Consider the following 18,336-nt stretch of genomic DNA (forward strand, 5'->3'; position numbering starts at 1 on the left):
ATATATATATATATATAATATATATATATATATATCTATAGATATAATATATATATATGGATGCACAAATCTCAGGAGCCCTGCATGCTCCTTTTAAAAATGACAGCTGAATTCTAACTTTTGAGTTCTTCTCTAGTCTAGTAGCAGGAAAAGTATCTCTACGTGTACCACGTACGGTGCTTGGTATCTGAACATCTCTAAAAGGAACCCCAAAAGTTTCTTCCAGTATATAAACATTAAAAAAGGTAACAAAAGAACATGTAGGTCCCATAATAGACGAGCACGGGAGGCTGATTACAAATGACAGGGAGAAGACAGAAAAACAAAGTTATTAAATACATTCTTTTGCTCAGTATATACTAATGAAAATGACAGTTTTAACTAACAAAACTGTAGAATATTAATTGTAACACTTACAGATGGAGGCAAAAGGCTTTCACCTCAGTACATTTTCTATGGGACACACAGGTGAAACTCGAATAATTAGAATATCGTACAAAAGTTCATTTATTTCACTAATGCAAAAGAAACAGACCGAGATACCATTTAAAGGCTCAGGAACCCTTTGCAGGTGTTATGGCTTAATTAGCTGATTTTCATGAGCTGTATGCCATAATCATCACAATTATGACAAATCACGGCTTGAATTATCTTGCTTTGCATGTAATGAGTCTATCTCATATATTTGTTTCACCTTTTAAGCTGCATTAGTGAAATAAATGAACTTTTCACGATATTCTTATTATTCGAGTTTCACCTGTATACTTGCCTTTTTTACAGATTGGACTTGGACCAGCATTTGGTCCTCAGCATCATTAAGGGGTCTCATCTCCTGCGATCTTGTTCGCGAAACCATTGGCTTCCCTTTCTTTGGTCAACACCTTTGTGTAGGGTGGCCCCAAGTGGCTCCCCTGTTTGCTCCCCTGTTACTCCTTCTGATCTAAATGTAGTACTCTTGCTACATTTACAAAACACCTTTTGAACGTATCAGGGATATTTCCCATTCCTTTCTTACCCATAAGGTGGCTATTTCTTGTTGCCATCACTTCTGTAAGTTCTGGCTTGTAAGTCCCTGTGTGATAGGGACAAAATTAAGTGGAAACATATAATAAAATAAGTGGAAAAAGTGAAAAATAATAGAATTAATACAAAGTAAAAAAATAAAAAGTTATATAAAAAAGTAAAAAATAATAAAATATATAAAAATGTCAAATAAAATAAAACCAATCCTTCCACCCCCACCACCTGCATGCAAATAAACGCACATGTAGGACATTGTGCGTGCACGTTGAGTGCTGCCACCAAAAAATCTAGCAGTATCCTGAATCCTGCTTAACCAAGAATCTGCACCTAATAATGAGCCCAGTGGTAAATGACCAGTTGGATATCATAAACCCCATCAGCAGGATGTCTCAATCTAGCACCTGCTAATAGCGGTTGTAAAATGCCTGCCTGTATACTGTACATCTGCAATTTGGCTTTGCATTACACAGAGTTCAGTGTTCATGCAAGTCTCATAATGGTGGCTACAATGGAGATATCTTTAAAAAACATGACTACCCTGTTGTATCAGAGAATAACAATCAGTTTGATACCAGACCTGCTAAATTTGCTATCTATCCATGATTTCTTTCTATTTAATAATAGTTGTCGGGCTGTAAAGGCTGTAAAACATAGTCATCTGTATTGTTACAGTTACAAAAACTTGCATTGAGAGAGTGCCCACTTAAATATCATTAGCGCTTTAGCAATCCTAGATCACACCCCTCAGCTCTCTTGATTGGGTGAGCGTGGCTCAGTGGCTCCCTTTAGAGGGTCCACAAAAGCTGCTGCAGTCGTTAGCTGACAGCTCTTGTCTCCTATGAAACTATGCTTAGAGCCAGTGACTCGAATGAGAGCCAGTGACTTGAATACACCTGATTGGACTACTCTGAAGGAATTTGAAGTCTGGACAGGAACCAAAATCAAAAAGAACTCACCCAAATGCTCCCGATACATATCTCGATACCGGAACTTCTGGTATCAAGAAGCTGGGCGGCGAGTCATTACATGCCGCCCGGCATCCGGATTGGCAGGGAAGCCTGCTCTATGATCCCTCGTTAGCAGGGAGCATGGAGCTGACTTCCCAACCAATCAGGAAGTGTAATGATTTGCCGCCCGGCTTCCTGATTGGTCGGGAAGCAGGGTGTTCTATCGAAAGCTCAAGTTCGTCGAGATCTCCAACTATCTCACTTCTGGGTACTTGCAAGTTGGAGATTTGGGCAAGATGGTGTTACACTGCAAAACAGGAAGACAGGAGGAGGTCTGTACAGCTGCATTTTGACAATACTATGCAGTACACCTATTGGAGAACTCGAAAAGTTTTGTGGGAAGTGAGGTAGTTGGAGATCTTGAAGAGTTGGAGCTTTCGATAGAACACCGGCTCCATGCTTTCTCGTTACCTGGTGAAGAGGCAGCATGGAGCCGGCTTCCCAGCTAATCAGGAACCCTGGCAGCGAGTCATTACGAGCTGCTCAGCTTCCTTAATAGGACTTCCAGTATCGGTATTCGGTTTCGGCAAGTACCGAAAAAAATATTGCTACTCGAAACCGAAAAAACGATATTGGTGCATCCCTAGTTAAAACAACTGTTAGGTATTTTATTTGCTGTCTCCTCATCTTATGTTTGTACATAGTTAGGTAGTTAGTTTTACAATTTTCACGTATGTTCACTATGTTGTGTATAGGTTGATATATATTATGTTTTTTGGTCACTTGTATTCTTGTGTTTGTAATAAATTGTATTTATTTATTTAGGCTTAGTGTGGTTTCCTTTGTGCAGTTTCCCTATATCTGGTCATCCTACCAATTCAGGACACCAGCACAAGCTATCCTTACAAGAGACTTCAAATCTTTCCCACTGAATCCATAACTTAAAGAAGAGTTTTGCCTTTAGATATACTTAAAAGCGCTTTCAGCAAGGACATTACTGTTGAAACAACTTCTTATAGTGTAATGTTAAAATACCTGCTGCCCTTGCTGAAGGCATTAATACATTTTAACATAGAATACATTTTCTGCATGGATACTTGCATGAGTGCTATATTTTGTCCTTCAAACATCTGTTTTGCTATGCTATCTTTTTGGGTTGTGACATCTCGTTATAGTCCTTGGCAACAAAGTGTTTTTTTTCCGGCCTAGACATGATCTGACCGGTACCACTAAAGAATTTCCTTGTTTTTAAGGTTTCTGGTAAATAGCTACAAATGTATTAAAATTACTTGCCTGCACGTAGTCAAGTAAGGTAATAATGTTTATGTTTTGACAATGATTGCAGTAAATTTGTAACTGGATGATGTGGGAAGCATTCACTCTTATAGGAAAGTATAACCGATGGTTTGTTGACAGGGCCGGATTTACTCTCCCTGCCGCCTCAAGGCCAGGTTCTGTGATAACTTTTTTGCTATCACGCAGGAGAAAACAATCCCCTGTGTAATAGCAATTGGAGGTGACAGGTTCTCTTTATTGACCCGGTCACCTCCAATACAGGAGTTCTAGCACAGTACTGTGCTGGAACTCCAGTGACAGGTGAGAGAGGAAGAGCACAGCTCTCCCCTCTCACTGTCTACAGTCTGCACGGAGCGGCAGGGTTACTTATAACCACTGCTGCCGCCCCCTCTGCGCCCTGCCGCCCCGAGGCCGGGCCTCGGTGGCCTTGTGGGGAATCCGGGCCTCTTTGTTGTTCAGATATCTTGAACATATCAGCATCAACTTTTGTACACACAAAAGAGTGCCTGGAAGTTTTCTAAGCCGGATCATGGGTGTTCCCTAGAGGTAGTGGAGCTTTGCTGCTGAAGATTTCTTAAAGCGGAACTCCGGGCAAATCAAATTGTAGCCTTTGCAGTGGGGCTAACCCCACACTGCAGGGGTTAAGTGCTCATTTTGTCCAGGCAGCTTAACCAGTTGACATCCGCGGTGTTAAACCCCCTTCCCATCCAGGCCATTTTTCAGTATTCAACGCTGCGGTACTTTGACTGACATTTATTCCGTCATGCAGCGCTGTACTGAAATGAATTTTATACCCTTTTTTGGGGACAGATAGAGCTTTCTTTTGGTGGTATTTATTCACCACTGGGGGTTTTATTTTTTTACTATATTAAGGAAAAATTACCGAAATTTAAAAAAAAAAACAGTTTCCCCTATATTAAATGATAAAACATTTATTATTACCCAATTTTTTGGTAAAATATAAAAGATGGGGTCACGTCGGGTAAAAAGACACTAAACATGTCAAGCCTTAAAATTGCGTGCGCGCGCGAAACCTCAAAAAACGATAATACCCAAAATTGGCCATAGGCGACGCTTTAAAAGCTGTTACCGCTCATCAGTTTAGTGTTATCAGTGATTGATGGCCCTAAAATGATTGCTCTCACTGCGACGTTCGCGGCGATATGTAACATGTGTAGCGCAATTGTAATTTTTGCGCGCTGGGGCACCGGACGCGTATTTACGTTTATAGGCGCGTAAACGTGGGGGTGGGGGAGTTAAACATTTTGGGGGGTTTTTTCCCCTTTTTTTATATCTGACTTTTATTTTATTTTACTTTTTTATATGTGACTTTTATTTTTATTTATATTCATTTTTTTGCACTTGTTGTTATTGCTATTATATAGGGGTATAACAATCCCCTATATAATAGCAAAGGCACACTGACAGGTCCTCTTTATGGAGACATTAGGTGTCTCTAGGACCCCTAAAGTCACCTGTGGACCCCAAAAGAAGCTGATGAAGCAGAGATCTGCTTCATCAGCTTCTTCTCTCTGGCTATAGCAGCCAGATGACTGACAGGTGAATGCGGAAGTGATGTAATACACATCACTTCTGCATTCACAGCCCGGACGGAGATCTGCAAGGAGCTGATCTCCCGTCCTCCTCCTCCTGACGCCCTCCGAGCCGATCCCGGGCCGCAGATGGGGCAGCGGATCCCGGGATTCAAGGTGAGGGGTCAGGGGGGCGGACGCAAACGAGCACATATAGGCGATCGGCGAGCTATGGACCCGCTGATCGCCTATATGTGAAACACCCGGTACCGGGTGTTCGCATTGGACGGGTCTTTTCTGCCCGTGCGTGCCCGCTAGGCGGCGCGCGCGAGCAGAAAAAAAATGCCGTCTGGCGATGGCAACCCGCCAATGCAGCAGTGCCGTCCGTCCGTTTTTCTACTACGGGCGGACGGCAAGAGGTTAAACAAAATTATACTTGCCCGAAACAAGATTTTGGCTGGCTCCTGATTTTGACAAAAGGAGAACTTAACCCTTGCAGTGTGGGGGTAGCCCGGCTGCAAATTTAGGACTTGATTTTTCCCAGAGTTCTGCTTTAACATCTAACTATGGATTAATATCTTCTTTAAGTATTGGTTCCTGTGTGTGTTTTGTGAGATCCTATATAGCTATAGTGTAGTGTATTCAGCATATAACACCTTTCCTTGTTCCCCCCTACCCCTGATCAATATACAATTAACATTTGCTATTCATAACATTTTTGTTTTTTAAGAAATACCTATTTTAGGCCCTAGTGATGTCATCACTGGGTCTGTCTGCTGCTCTTAGGTGGGAGGAGCCATCAGGCTTCTGAAAATTTCACAGCTTTCTGCCTCATTCAAAAGAATTATATGGAGCAGCACATCCCCATGATCCCTTTAGGTGGGCCTGCTTCTCCCTGCTGGAAATTGGGTGTTGTAGACTTTAGCTGCTAATTGGTTGACAGGCTGCAGGCATGTCTACACTGATGCCGGGATGTGTTTTGTGTAGACTTTAGCTGTGCAGCCTGCTAATTGGTTGACTAGCTGCAGCCACATCTAAACAGATGCCAGGATGTGTTCTTTCACATAGAGCTCGGGAACTAAAGGATGGCAAAGAAAGGTAATAGCCGTGAGAATGGTGCCAATGACAGTTGATTAATGAATGATGGAGGTTTTTCAAACAGGGAATGAAGGTTGACTCAAGATAGCTTCTGCAGCTTCAAAGGGTTATATTGCAGACATTCAAGTTTGCAGGGGATTGAGAGTAATCAGTTTAAAGAAAGTAGAGACCTTGCTATAGGTGTTTGGCCATAAAAGGGAAAGTTGGAGTTCAGCTTTAACCTGGCTCTGACATCCCAGTGAACATCTTCTGACAACAACTATTGAGAATGATCTAGGCACTTGAATATTTTTAAGAATGCTTTATAGAAAGTTGTTCTCAATGATTTAAGTATGCTGCTGGGGCACCCAGGCAAGCTCCAAAACTGACAACAATACAGGAACTGCAGTGTTTGCTGTAGTGCCATGATCACCTGTTCAGTACTTCTCCACTGCAACCACTGACAGCTTATCTAGCAGCTTAGACTATATTTATGTGACCGTGTATAAAATAGCTTTTTAAAAAAAACACCACTGATTATTATTAAAAAATGCTTGCTCTAATAAATAAATTATACATTTTGTGTATCTTTGCTGTAAAAATGTGGACTGAATAAAGCAGGCTGACATAATGAGATTAGACAGAGCTTGAAAGTGGACAGATGGTCATAGCACATAAGCTTGTGTAGATAGAAGATGGAGTGGACAAAGGATGGAAAACATTGTTTGGATAGAAGATGGGGATGACAGAATGGTCAGAGGGGGATGACAGAATGGTCAGAGAGGAATGAGACTGGAGGTTTAGTACACAGTAGGGTGTAATTCATAAACAGAGTGGTTTAGAGAAGACAAAGGGATAAGGATAGAGAAAAGACATTTCCCTTGCAAATTTCATATATAAACAGCAGAAAATGCATCTGAAATGTTGGCTCACATGCATTTCAACTTGCGTTATTCCTGTTATGATTAATGTACAATTAAAATTGAAAATTAATTTCATACTGTGTTTTTCATTTGCACATTTGTGTGTATTACATGTTATTTTATGTTGAGGTTTATGTGCAATATTTTTTGTAGTTTTGGATATAGTAAGGGAGGTTTATAACCCCTGACAACTTTTTTCCCCTCTATGTGTCCCATTGGGGAGAATTTCATTTGCTTCCTGTCTAATAGCCATAACAGGAAGTTAGAGGAAATCCCTCCAAAGCGGGAAAAGTCCCTCTTGGTCAGCAGCATCACCAGAACCTGTGTCCCATTTGGAAGATTGCCCATGTGTTCCTCTTTTGGAGCCAACCCAAAACTTAGAATTTTCTTTCACGTTCAGTGATAATCACCAGGACAAATTTAGAGGATGATCTTTCCTAATGGTGGCACAGATGGCAATAAAATTCTGGCAAATGTTCTAATCCCTCTGCACTCTATACAAAACTTTAAAAAAAAAAGGCTTAACTTCAGTTGCCATTTGAAGATAAATATTTTGTAAGCATTTGCTATAAATTAATATGAAATGTAATTTAAATTATAGTCACATATGGCATTATTTTAGTTCTGGGGTAACATTTGTAAGAGGTGAGAACCCAAGGGGAACCACTGTTGCAATACATTGTACTGGACTCAGCCTTGACGTACAGTTTGAGTCGGTGGTATTTGACATACTGAAAACTTTTTGAAAGAGGAACTTTTACCCTTATCTTTACAATGACGACAGGGACACCTTTAGAAATGTTTAGTAATGGCAATCTACAGATATGTATACATATATGCTGCAGGAATAGCATTAAAGACACTTAGGCCCCATTCACACTGAGCGTTTTATCGCGTGGTAATCTGTGCGATATCGCGCATATTTACCGTGCGATATCGCTCTCCAATGCATGTCAATGGGGCTCTGTTCGGCGATGTCGCGCGTCGCTACAACAGGACCCTTTTTGGAGCGGATTTCGGTGCGATTCTACTTTGCTCAATGCAACCATTTGCTTGATATCGCGGAAAATGACAGTTGCGCGACTTGCATGTCTCTTAGTGTGAATGGGGCCTTAAGGAGCATGTGGACTGGCCTGTCTGGCCATTTAGACAGGCACCCTGCCTAGGCCGATATCTGAGGGAAAGGGTTGAATCTGTGCTGAAACAGATTGAGGGTCTATGCAGACCAAAGTGCCAGGCTGAAGTTGTACTTAGTATCTTTGCAAAAACCTGATGTAAAGATGTTTTGTTGATGAATAAAAGTGGTCAGGAGCCCTAAAATGTACTTTTTTGTGTGGGCTAAGTTTCTGAGAAGCTTTCTGTTCAGAACAAAATCTCTAAATATAGTGGATAAGGCAAATTGCAGATGTCTGCTTGGAATCTGCTGATCCTCGCTGAGAAGTAAGTTATCGTGGGATAAACTAATTAAATGGCCATTGAAAGATACAGCATTTTGTTTGCGGCAGGTGTGTACCTGCAGGAGTTAATTTGAGAGCAGCTCTTAAATTGCACCATTTTACAAGATCTGTGCAAGTTGCTGTGGACTCTGTAAGCTGCATGTCTGCATGCATATTGTGATCTTAGGCCTCATTCACACACAACACAAGCAAAATTGTATATTGCGTATATATGAGCGTCTATGCGCGTATATGCGTGCACTATATGCAATCCCAGAATGCATCACTCATAATGGAATTTTTTATGTGCTGCACGCATGTACATGCGTAAACACGCAGAAATACTCTGCCCGGACGCATCTCTGTTCCATCCTGTTTTTGCGCATTTATACGCTACGCAAATATAAGGCCCCATATGTGTGTGGAGCCATTTATTTGCATATGTTGCAATACGCACGTAAATGCGCGGCAGTGTGAATGCGGCCTTAATGCTTTGGAAATCTTTGAACTGGATGTACAGAAAAAAAAGCAGACATTGCTGAATTGAGATAATTATTTGAGCTGGGGGGAACTGTAGCAAATAAGCAAGACCAACATGCCCCAACCGGAAACTTTTGTGAAGTAGTGTAAACATAATTTGGCAGTGGTGACCACAGCTACAGAGAGTGGCAGAGCTAATGGCTTTCCAGAAGCAGGGGCAAATGTTCTTACCCATAGCAACATTGGTAAAATTAGGCCAGCTTGCTTTATGCAAAAGATGTTGCCAACTGATGATGTGAAAGTGTTTTTAACTGCAGTTGAGAGGATTGCTCTTCGGGAAGCGTGACCCAAAGAACACTGGTCAGAATTGTAATGTTTTAGGTGCCCTATTGGTTGGTAAAGGGGAAATTTTGATAATGGAGAAGATCCAGAATGATGCAAAGTTGCCTCAACATGCATGGAAATACTATGTAGGAAACCCTGACAAAGATATGGAGGCAAGGGCAGTGCTTGAGGTGCAGTAAATGGGGGCATGCTGTTGCCAAATGTCCCCTGACCTTGGATAAAGCACAAAGTAACCCAGCCAGGCAAAAGTCTTGCCCCCCAGGCTTGTGTTGATAAAGTGTCTGCAGTCACCCCTAGCAATGGTGGAAGAGTCCAAGTCAAGTTTGCAGGGGGTGATGAGGTGCATGTTGGGACTGCTGATTTTTTATTTTTTTTACCCTGTGACCATATTGGAAATGGCAGGTCCACAAAAAGAGGAGTTGGCAGTTTTGTCACAACCTCGTCAATCTGAAATAAAGAAGATTAAAACTCCAGCAGTGTGTGCTAATACTTTCTTGATTATGAAGAGTGTTATGAATAATACAGGTGAAACTCGAATAATTAGAATATCGTGCAAAGTTCATTTATTTCACTAATGCAACTTAAAAGGTGAAACTAATATATGAGATAGACTCATTACATGCAAAGCAAGATAATTCAAGCCATGATTTGTCATAATTGTGATGATTATGGCTTACAGCTCATGAAAACCCCAAGAACCCCAAATCCACAACCTCAAAAAAGTAGATTATTACATGCAATCAATAAAACAAGGATTGTACATAGAACAATATCGGACCTCTGAAAAGTACAAGCATGCATATGTACTCAGTACTTGGTTTGGGCCCCTTTTGCAGCACTTACTGCAATTACTCTTGCACGATATTCTAATTATTCGAGTTTCACCTGTATGTTAGTCCTAGGAGAGACTGGCATTAAAACTGGTTGTTTTGTAGTGGTCGGATCCATTGTGTATTTAGAGAGACTTCCCTCTGTTCAGTGCCCTGTGCAGTAGGAAGCAATTGATGGAAATGCCCTCCGCACACCTTTCAGCAGTCCCGGCCTTGAAGAAGGGACCCTGTGTGGCCCCGAAACGTCGGCTCATGTTGGATTTCTGTGACATCATTGTCCATTAAAAGGACTTATTCATTTTAACTCATGGAGTGCTGGTGACCTATTTCTTCAATCCTGTGCAGTAGGAAGACGCATGTTTTACATTATTATGAAAATTATGTCATGTTGAATGATCTATAACTGCTAATCTAAATGTAGTAGGGGTGACCACTAAGGAAAGTTTGCAGTTTTCCCTAGCAACAGTGTCAGATGAAACAGATGACCCTAAAATCCTCCAAGGGGCCCTGAGTGCTGGAGCTGGTTTGTCAGGACAACCTGGTCCTGGTGGGCAAGAGTGCTCTGTCAAAGGTAGAAGAGAATGTGCATGTGTTAAATGAAGAGCCACAGGCTCATAATATTGAAATGTGTTAATGCAGTCTACTTTTGACTAAAGATGTGGTGCACCAAAATCACAATGTCCTTGGCGCAGTTGTGGAGCAGTTTGTTGTCGCTGAGTTAGAGAGGATGATACAGGATGAGGTACATAGCAATGCTCTGGGAGAACACCAGGCTGTGGTATCAGTTATATAAATAAAGATAGTGTGTATAAATAAAAAAAAATGCTTTTGAAAACACCATGCTTACAAAACAGTACAGAGGAGATGTATGGGAGTCATCCAATTGCTTCATGCTCTAATGGCATTTTGTGAAGACTGATGGGTCTATTCACAAAGCTGCCGAAGGATCTGGCCGTAGCTTCGGCCGATCCTTCGGCTAGCTTCGGCACCAGGACCCCAATAAGTGCCATTAAAGCACAAAAGAATCATAGACTCCTTCACACCTCCATATATCACCTATGCACTGACATTCTGGGAAAATAATCCAGGTCAATGATGACAAAAAGGTGTGACACTGTAGGATGATGACATCTTGAAAAGAGGGTAATTGGAATCATGAGCCCCATTCTTTTCAGGTGGGGTTTGACTTGCCTATTGTATAAAATAGAAATCACACAGTTGTGGTTGCCTGCTCAGGGGTGTGGAAATAAAAAAACAACAACTACTTATCCAAGGACTAAAGCAGGGGCCCAATAACCGTGCTAAGTAACGCTTCTCATTGGTCAGGACGGTCACCTGACTGCATTGACCAATGAGTGCTCGCAATTTGCGAGCAAAATAAAAAAAATCCATAGCGCTGGATGGCAGTATGGGGTACAGATAGCACCGTACTGCCGAAAGGTAAGTATAGCACGGGGAAGGGGGAATGCGAAATATAGGGTGCCAGATTTGAAGGGATAATTCGATTTTCCCAAAAAAAGTTAACTTACCCGTAAATGCAAAAACATTTTTTTCCACTTAACTTTATTGTTGTCACGCAGGGGATAACTAGTCCCTCTGTGATAGCGTTCAAAGGTGACAAGTTCTCTTTATGGAGCCTTTGAGAAGAGTACCGCATTGTGCTTGAACTTCTGTGCAGCCCGCCTTGTGGCAGCTGAGACAGGAAGCGCTGTGAGTACAGTGTTCATATCTCACTGATCACAGAGAGCAGATCGGAGAATGGACGTTCTCTGGTCTGCTCCTTGCTCTCCATCCTGAAATCCTTGCTGTGGTCCCGAGTCCTCCTGAAGAGCAGGGGGACCCCCCGAAAACCATGGCAGGGGGTTTCTGGGCAGCTGTACTTATTTTTTAACGATTTTGCAGCTTGTGACTTGAAAAACCTTAGGTTTCCATAAAACATGGGCAGCACAGTACCTAGTGGTTAGCACTTCTGCCTTGCAGCACTAATGGTCCCCAGTTCAAATCCTGATCAGAACACTATCTGCAAGCAGTTTGCATGTTCTCCCTGTGCTTCGGTTTCCTCCCACAAACAATGCAAAATTTAAGAGCTTTCACAAGATCGAGAGGTGAGGCAGATGATGGAAGTTTCCTGTTGATTTTTCCTGTTGACAGGACCGAAAGCGACAGTAGATCTCCCCAGTAGAACACAGAGAGCAAAAAATACCCTGATAATGCCCTTTTAAAACATCCTTGTTTCTGTACCTAAACAAAATAGAGATTTTAACATATTGGCTATAAGATAGTTAATTTACATGATGTCTTTTGTTCTGTATTTAGGAGGATGACAGTGAAGAGGAACCAAAGTTGAAGTATGAAAGGCTGTCGAATGGCGTAAGTGACATCTTGCAGGACGATGCAGCAAGTTGTATGACAGTCCACGAGAAGGTATGACTTAGCAGCTGAAGCTTTATTCATCTCATATAGCATGTTTGTAAACATATTTTTGAACATGAACAGACAAAAATGGGCAACCAAAGGTAGGAGTGGATTAATTACCCAAATAAACAAAAACAAGAAAAATTGCAGACAAAGTAAACACTTCCTCATTTCCAGCTGATATATCCGTGTCTTCAATAAAATATATAGGAGATCCAGAGGGTTCCCACTTATTGGACATCGGAGATCAACTAGGAAATCACATGGTCTGATAAATAATCCTCAATTCGAATTGATCTTAAATACAAAAAATTAATTCATTTCAAGTAATAAATATGCGTCTATAAATTACCAAATGTGCACATATAAACCACCCTCCACATCAATTACATAAACGTCAAACCCCCTCCCTTTAAAACAACAACACCTAATGGCCCGATGGGAACTCATTTTCTGTTCATGTTCAAAAGATCAATTCGGGTTGAGGATTATTTATCAGACCATGTGTTTTCCTAGTTGATCTCTGATGTCCAACAAGTGGGAACCCTCTGGATCTCCTATATTTTTTGAACACGCTCATGTTTTTTAATATTAGTAAGCACCTTTTGAGCAACTGTTCTTTATAGTTTTGGATAAAGAAGGGAATGGTTTAACCCCTTCATGACGGGAGACGTACAGTGTACGTCTTGTCACTATTTTTTTTTTCCCCCATTACAGGTTTTTTTTTGTTGTTGTCTGGTCACATTCAGGAGTTTCCTTTTACTTTTGCCCCAATGCACCAAGGCAGGAAGTAAGGGGATAACAATGTAATAAGGGCATAATGGCATTAAAAATACTTTGTATTAGTAGGGTTGGACATGTCTAGACTTTCCATTGGGTTTTTTTTTTTCTTTTTTCTTCTGTATCCCCAATTGAGATATCCCTTCACTTTCTGCCACATTGACAATGTTATAATGGTTATAATGGGACAGGTAATGAAGGGAAGTCTCCTAAGCTCCCCTCAAAATAACTCAACACACAGCCATTAACCCTTTCGCTGCCAAGGACGTATGGCATACGGACCTACAAAAGTGCTTCCAGCTGGCCAGGTCAGTATGCGATACGGACCTGGCATTTACAGTTCTACTATAAGCTGATGGTCGCTTTAGCGACCATCAGCTTATAGTATAACTGTTCAGCAGACTGTCCCCTTTAAATTAATAGCTGTCAAACAAACGCTAGCAACGCAGCAGTTGAAAATCAAATCAATAGGAAAAAATTGCAGAAAATTCAAAAATGGCTTGGCCAGCTGATTTGAAAAATGTTCCGGAGGGCTTGGCAGCGAAAGGGTTAATGCCTAAACCGCTGGCAACAAAAATGAGTACACCCCTAAGTGAAAATGTCTAAATTGGGCCCAATAAGCCATTTTCCCTCCCCGGTGTCATGTGACTCGTTAGTGTTACAAGGTCTCAGGTGTGAATGGGGAGCAGGTGTGTTAAATTTGGTGTTATCGCTCTCACTCTCTCATACTGGTCACTGGAAGTTCAACATGGCACCTCATGGCAAAGAACTCTCTGAGGATCTGAAAAAAACAATTGTTGCTCTACATAAAGATGGCCTAAGCTATAAGAAGATTGCCAAGACCGTGAAACTGAGCTGCAGCACGGTGGGCAAGACCATACAGCCGTTTAACAGGACAGGTTCCACTCAGAACAGGCCTCGCCATGGTCAACCAAAGAAGCTGAGTGCACGTGCTCAGCGTCATATCCAGCGGTTGGCTTTGGGAAATAGACATATGAGTGCTGCCAGCATTGCTGCACAGGTTGAAGGGGTGGGGGGTCAGCCTGTCAGTTATCAGACCATACACCGCACACTGCATCAAATTGGTCTGCATGGCTGTCGTCCCAGAAGGAAGCCTCTTCTAAAGATGATGCACAACAAAGCCTGCAAACAGTTTGCTGAAGACAAGCAGACTAAGAACATGGATTACTGGAACCATGTCCTGTGGTCTGTTGAGACCAAGATAAACTTATTTGGTTCAGATGGTGTCAAGCGTGTGTGGCAGCAACCAGGTGAGGAGTACAAAGACAAGTGTGTCTTGTCTACAGTCAAGCATGGTGGTGGGAGTGTCATGGTCTGGGGCTGCATGAGTGCTGCTGGCACTGGGGAGCTACAGTTCATTGAGGGAACCATGAATGCCGACATGTACTGTGACATACTGAAGCAGAGCATGATCCCCTCCCTTCAGAGACTGGGTCGCAGGGCAGTATTCCAACATAACGACCTCAAACACACCTCCAAGACGAGTGCTGTATATCAGTGTACATATGTACACTGATGTGTACACAATCAGTACACAATCTCCCTCTGATCTTTCCAGTCTCTAAATGCAGGAAGTGATGTATATTACACCACGTCCGCATTCAACTGTCATTCCTGGCTACAGTAGCTGGGAAAGCAGCTAGGGTGAACCTAGATGCGAAAACGAGGATTGCACCTATTGCGCCGCACGTTACATATCACCGTGAAAGAGCACAAGCAATACTTTTAGGGCCATCAATCACTGTAAACACTAAACTGATGATGCTTTTAACGCATCACCTATGGCCAATTTTGGGTATGGTCGTTTTTTGTGATTTTTGTGGACACACAACTTGGGTAATAAATGTTTTAAAACCTAACATATGGAAAACATACTGCGGTACTTTGAGTGACATTTATTCCGTCATGCAACGCTGTACTAAAATTAATTTTATACCCTTTTTTGGGGACAGCTAGAGCTTTCTTTTTGTGGTATTTAATCACCACTGGGGTTTTTATTTTTTAATATATTAAGGAAAAATTACAGAACATTTAAAAAAAAACTTTCCCCTAATATTAAATTCTAAAACATTTATTATTACCCAATTTTTTAGTAAAATATAAAAGACGCGGTCACGTCGGGTAAAAAGAAGTTCACGAGCGCTAGGGGGCGCGCGCGAGCAGGAAAAAATGCCGCCTGGAGACTGCAACCCGCTGATGCGAGTCGTCCGTCCGTTTTTTTTTTTCTACGGGCGGACGGCAACTGGTTAAAAAAAGAAATGCCTAAAGATCATGCTGATCGCCCCTTCAAGTTACATATGAATGCCAACGAAAAAATCAGATGGTTAATCATCAAGCTCAAGTGCCCCCAAAGTATTTGATAGTTTAGTCTGCAGAAACCATTCTGTATTTTGATTCTTAAAAAACACAAAAAAAACCTCACAAATTCTCATGACCCTTCTTAGTATTAACCTAAAATGCCCTTAACAAGGAATTACATTTTAAATACCTGTAATCAGAATTTTGACTGAATCCTTTTATAGAGAGATACAGGGAATGCCATTTCTGACCTCTTTTAAGATTACTACTTGCCTCACTGTCTCTGTATACTTATGAGTTGATGACCTAGATCAAGGATTCAGTCCAAAAGTACTAAACCTATTTAAAAATAATGACAACCAGGCAAGAAGCATTTTCAGAAACAGATATCAGCAATGACAGTCTCCATATTCTGCTGCTACAAGTTTCCTTTAGTTTAAACATAACTAGCCAATACTCTTGAATAAATCCATGGTACAAATATAGTTATATCAAATACAGGATGAAAACTATACAGCCGCTGTTGCATTTCGGTCTGCTGTGGCCTTAGTCATAGCTAAATATGGTTAGATCTCTGCTCCCTTATGAACCCACCCATCACAGAGACAGACAAAACAAGGGTTGCAGTAATACCTGAACTGAATTGCCACAGAGATCTAAAAAGAAACACATATTACACAGCATAAAAACATCAGAGAAACATTATGCATAGCATGTTGAGAACATCCAAAAAAAACAAAGATAAATGCTTATCAAAAAAGCAACCAAAAAGAGAAAGGGTAAAGAAAAGACCTCATATGAGTCCTAGGAGGTTGGGACACCTTTTCTCCAGCCCTGCTAAAACAAAAGTCACTTTTTTTCTGCTAACCTTCTTCACTTTGTGAAGAGCTGTCCAGGTGGTTATACCCTAATTTTAAATAAGCCAATTTAGGAATTTTTATGCGTTTATGTCTGTCTTTGTAACCCCAAAGAGGAGGTCCTTAAGCTCCTGAAATGCATTCACTGTTTTGTGTTGTTTGTGAACTTATTCTATTATTAAACATTGTTGGACTCCCATGCTGTCTTGTTTGGTGCTCTTTATTACATGCAATTATTTCACAGTAATGAGAAACCGCAGAGCTTCTATGAAGGTAAACATCAACAAAGTTGTAGGTATAGCGACAAGCATCACATTCACTATCGAAACCGTAGAGCATCATGCACGTAAATCTGACTGCAAGGGGTAAGAAGAGCATAGCATAGGCTGGTCTAGTTAATATCTCATAGGGGAACGTCAAAGGACATCTAGAGGTCCCAGGGATGCAGTTAATTTCGCATTGTGGTACCACTTCGTATCACCTCGTATCACCTCTTTGAGTTGGCCCAAAGATAATTCCTTAGTTAGAAATGGGGTCCATGTGGTAAAAAAATCAGTCTGTGCGTGAGCAGCTATACTGGGCATCCAGTTTTTCCAAGGATACTAGTTTATGGAGGAGTTCTGTCGGTGTTTAAAGAAGGAGGGGCTGGTGATAACCAGTGCAACAGGATGGCCTTTTTGGCAGTGATAATACAGATATGTTCCCATTGGGAGAGTTGTCTAGCAATTAGTGGTGTGGAGTGGTTAATGGCATGGAAAAGGCAGAGTGCTGGGTCGGCGGTTCTAAGGGTGTCAGAATCGTCATTCATATAAGCGAGGGTGTTAGACCAGAACAACTGAATGGAGGGACAAAACCAGATAAGGTGTTCTAGATTTGGGGACGGGACATGACACATGGGGCATGATGTCAGCCAAACGGGGGGATTGGATTTGTATTTAGATTAAAGCCATAGTACGCTCTGTGCACTAGTTTGAACTGGAGTTCCCTCCAGACCTCAAAATCAATAGCCTTCCATAGGGAGAGCCAACCTTTCAGTAACGGATATTCAGTTTCCTCCGGGGGTAGCTGAAGAAAGTCTGACCATTTAATGACATATGCGGGAAAGGCACTCGAGGAGATCAAGGGGAGTGTCGAGCGGATGGTGTGGATGATATCGGAAAGTGGCATCTTCACTTTCGTGGAGGCCAATAGTCTCTTGGCCCCTATGGGGGGGAGATTGTGTGCTATGAAATGGCGTATTTGGGCGTATTGAAGGAAGTGATTGCTAGAGATGGCATGGGTGTTCTGCAGTTCCACCAAAGTTTTGCAACATCCCTAAAGGTTCAATAAGTCCTTGAGTGTAGTGATACCCCTAGTCTGCAAGTGAGAGAAGACCAGATAAGCATTACTGGTGGGGAAAGCCGGGGAAGAAGTAAGAGGCATCAGGGGAGACACTACCCCTGGGATTCCCAACAGCTTCCTATCCTCCCTCCAAGTGATCATGGTATAAAATAAGATGTGTTGAGCAGCCAATCTCTAACATGCCGGAACAAGCTTGCTAGATTACATAGTCTATTATCTGGGATGTTGGCCCCCAGGAGTTTTGAGGGTAGTTGGAGTTTTCTTAAAGCTATCCTAGGGCGTTTCCCCTTTCAGATAAAACTAGAAAAAGTTTTGTGTAACATTCTGATGTCTTTATGTTGTATGAGCAGAGGGATTGTCTGCATCGAGTATAAAAGTCGTGTAAAACTGATCATCCGAATCAGGTGACATCTACCTGGCATGGAAATAGGCAATGCAAAAAAGCCGGCATCGCTGGCTGGAAGGACTGGGGAGGCGAGGTGGAGGCGGGCACCAGAGCGGCATTGTAAGCCGTCATGGCTGCAGAAAGAGAGGAGGCGGCGGTGGAGGCGGAGACAGGGCGGAGGCGGAGACGGAGCGGCACAGTAAGGGGAATATGTAATGCCTGCTCAGACTGGCCGCGCCGCTCACTTGCTGAAATCCCAACCTGGCAAAATGAGGTGGCTGCTGTGCGGGCCACATTACAATGTCCGGCGGGCCGGATTCGGCCCGTGGGCCTTGTGTTTGCCACCCCTG

At 42.1% G+C, this 18,336-nt stretch overlaps 1 protein-coding gene across 2 annotated transcripts in view; it reads left to right on the plus strand.

Annotated features, from left to right (window-relative positions):
* VPS41 (VPS41, HOPS complex subunit) overlaps positions 1-18,336 on the plus strand; it is a 236,476-nt gene that overhangs the window by 30,858 nt on the left and 187,282 nt on the right. For both annotated transcript variants that reach the window (XM_018558775.1, XM_018558776.1), the window contains exon 3: positions 12,206-12,313. In XM_018558775.1, coding sequence (XP_018414277.1) covers positions 12,206-12,313 — 108 coding nt within the window. The remainder of the gene's footprint in view (positions 1-12,205; positions 12,314-18,336) is intronic.

Source organism: Nanorana parkeri, unplaced genomic scaffold, assembly GCF_000935625.1.
Source record: "Nanorana parkeri isolate BGI_ZX_2015 unplaced genomic scaffold, ASM93562v1 scaffold357, whole genome shotgun sequence".
NCBI classification, from domain to species: domain Eukaryota; kingdom Metazoa; phylum Chordata; class Amphibia; order Anura; family Dicroglossidae; genus Nanorana; species Nanorana parkeri.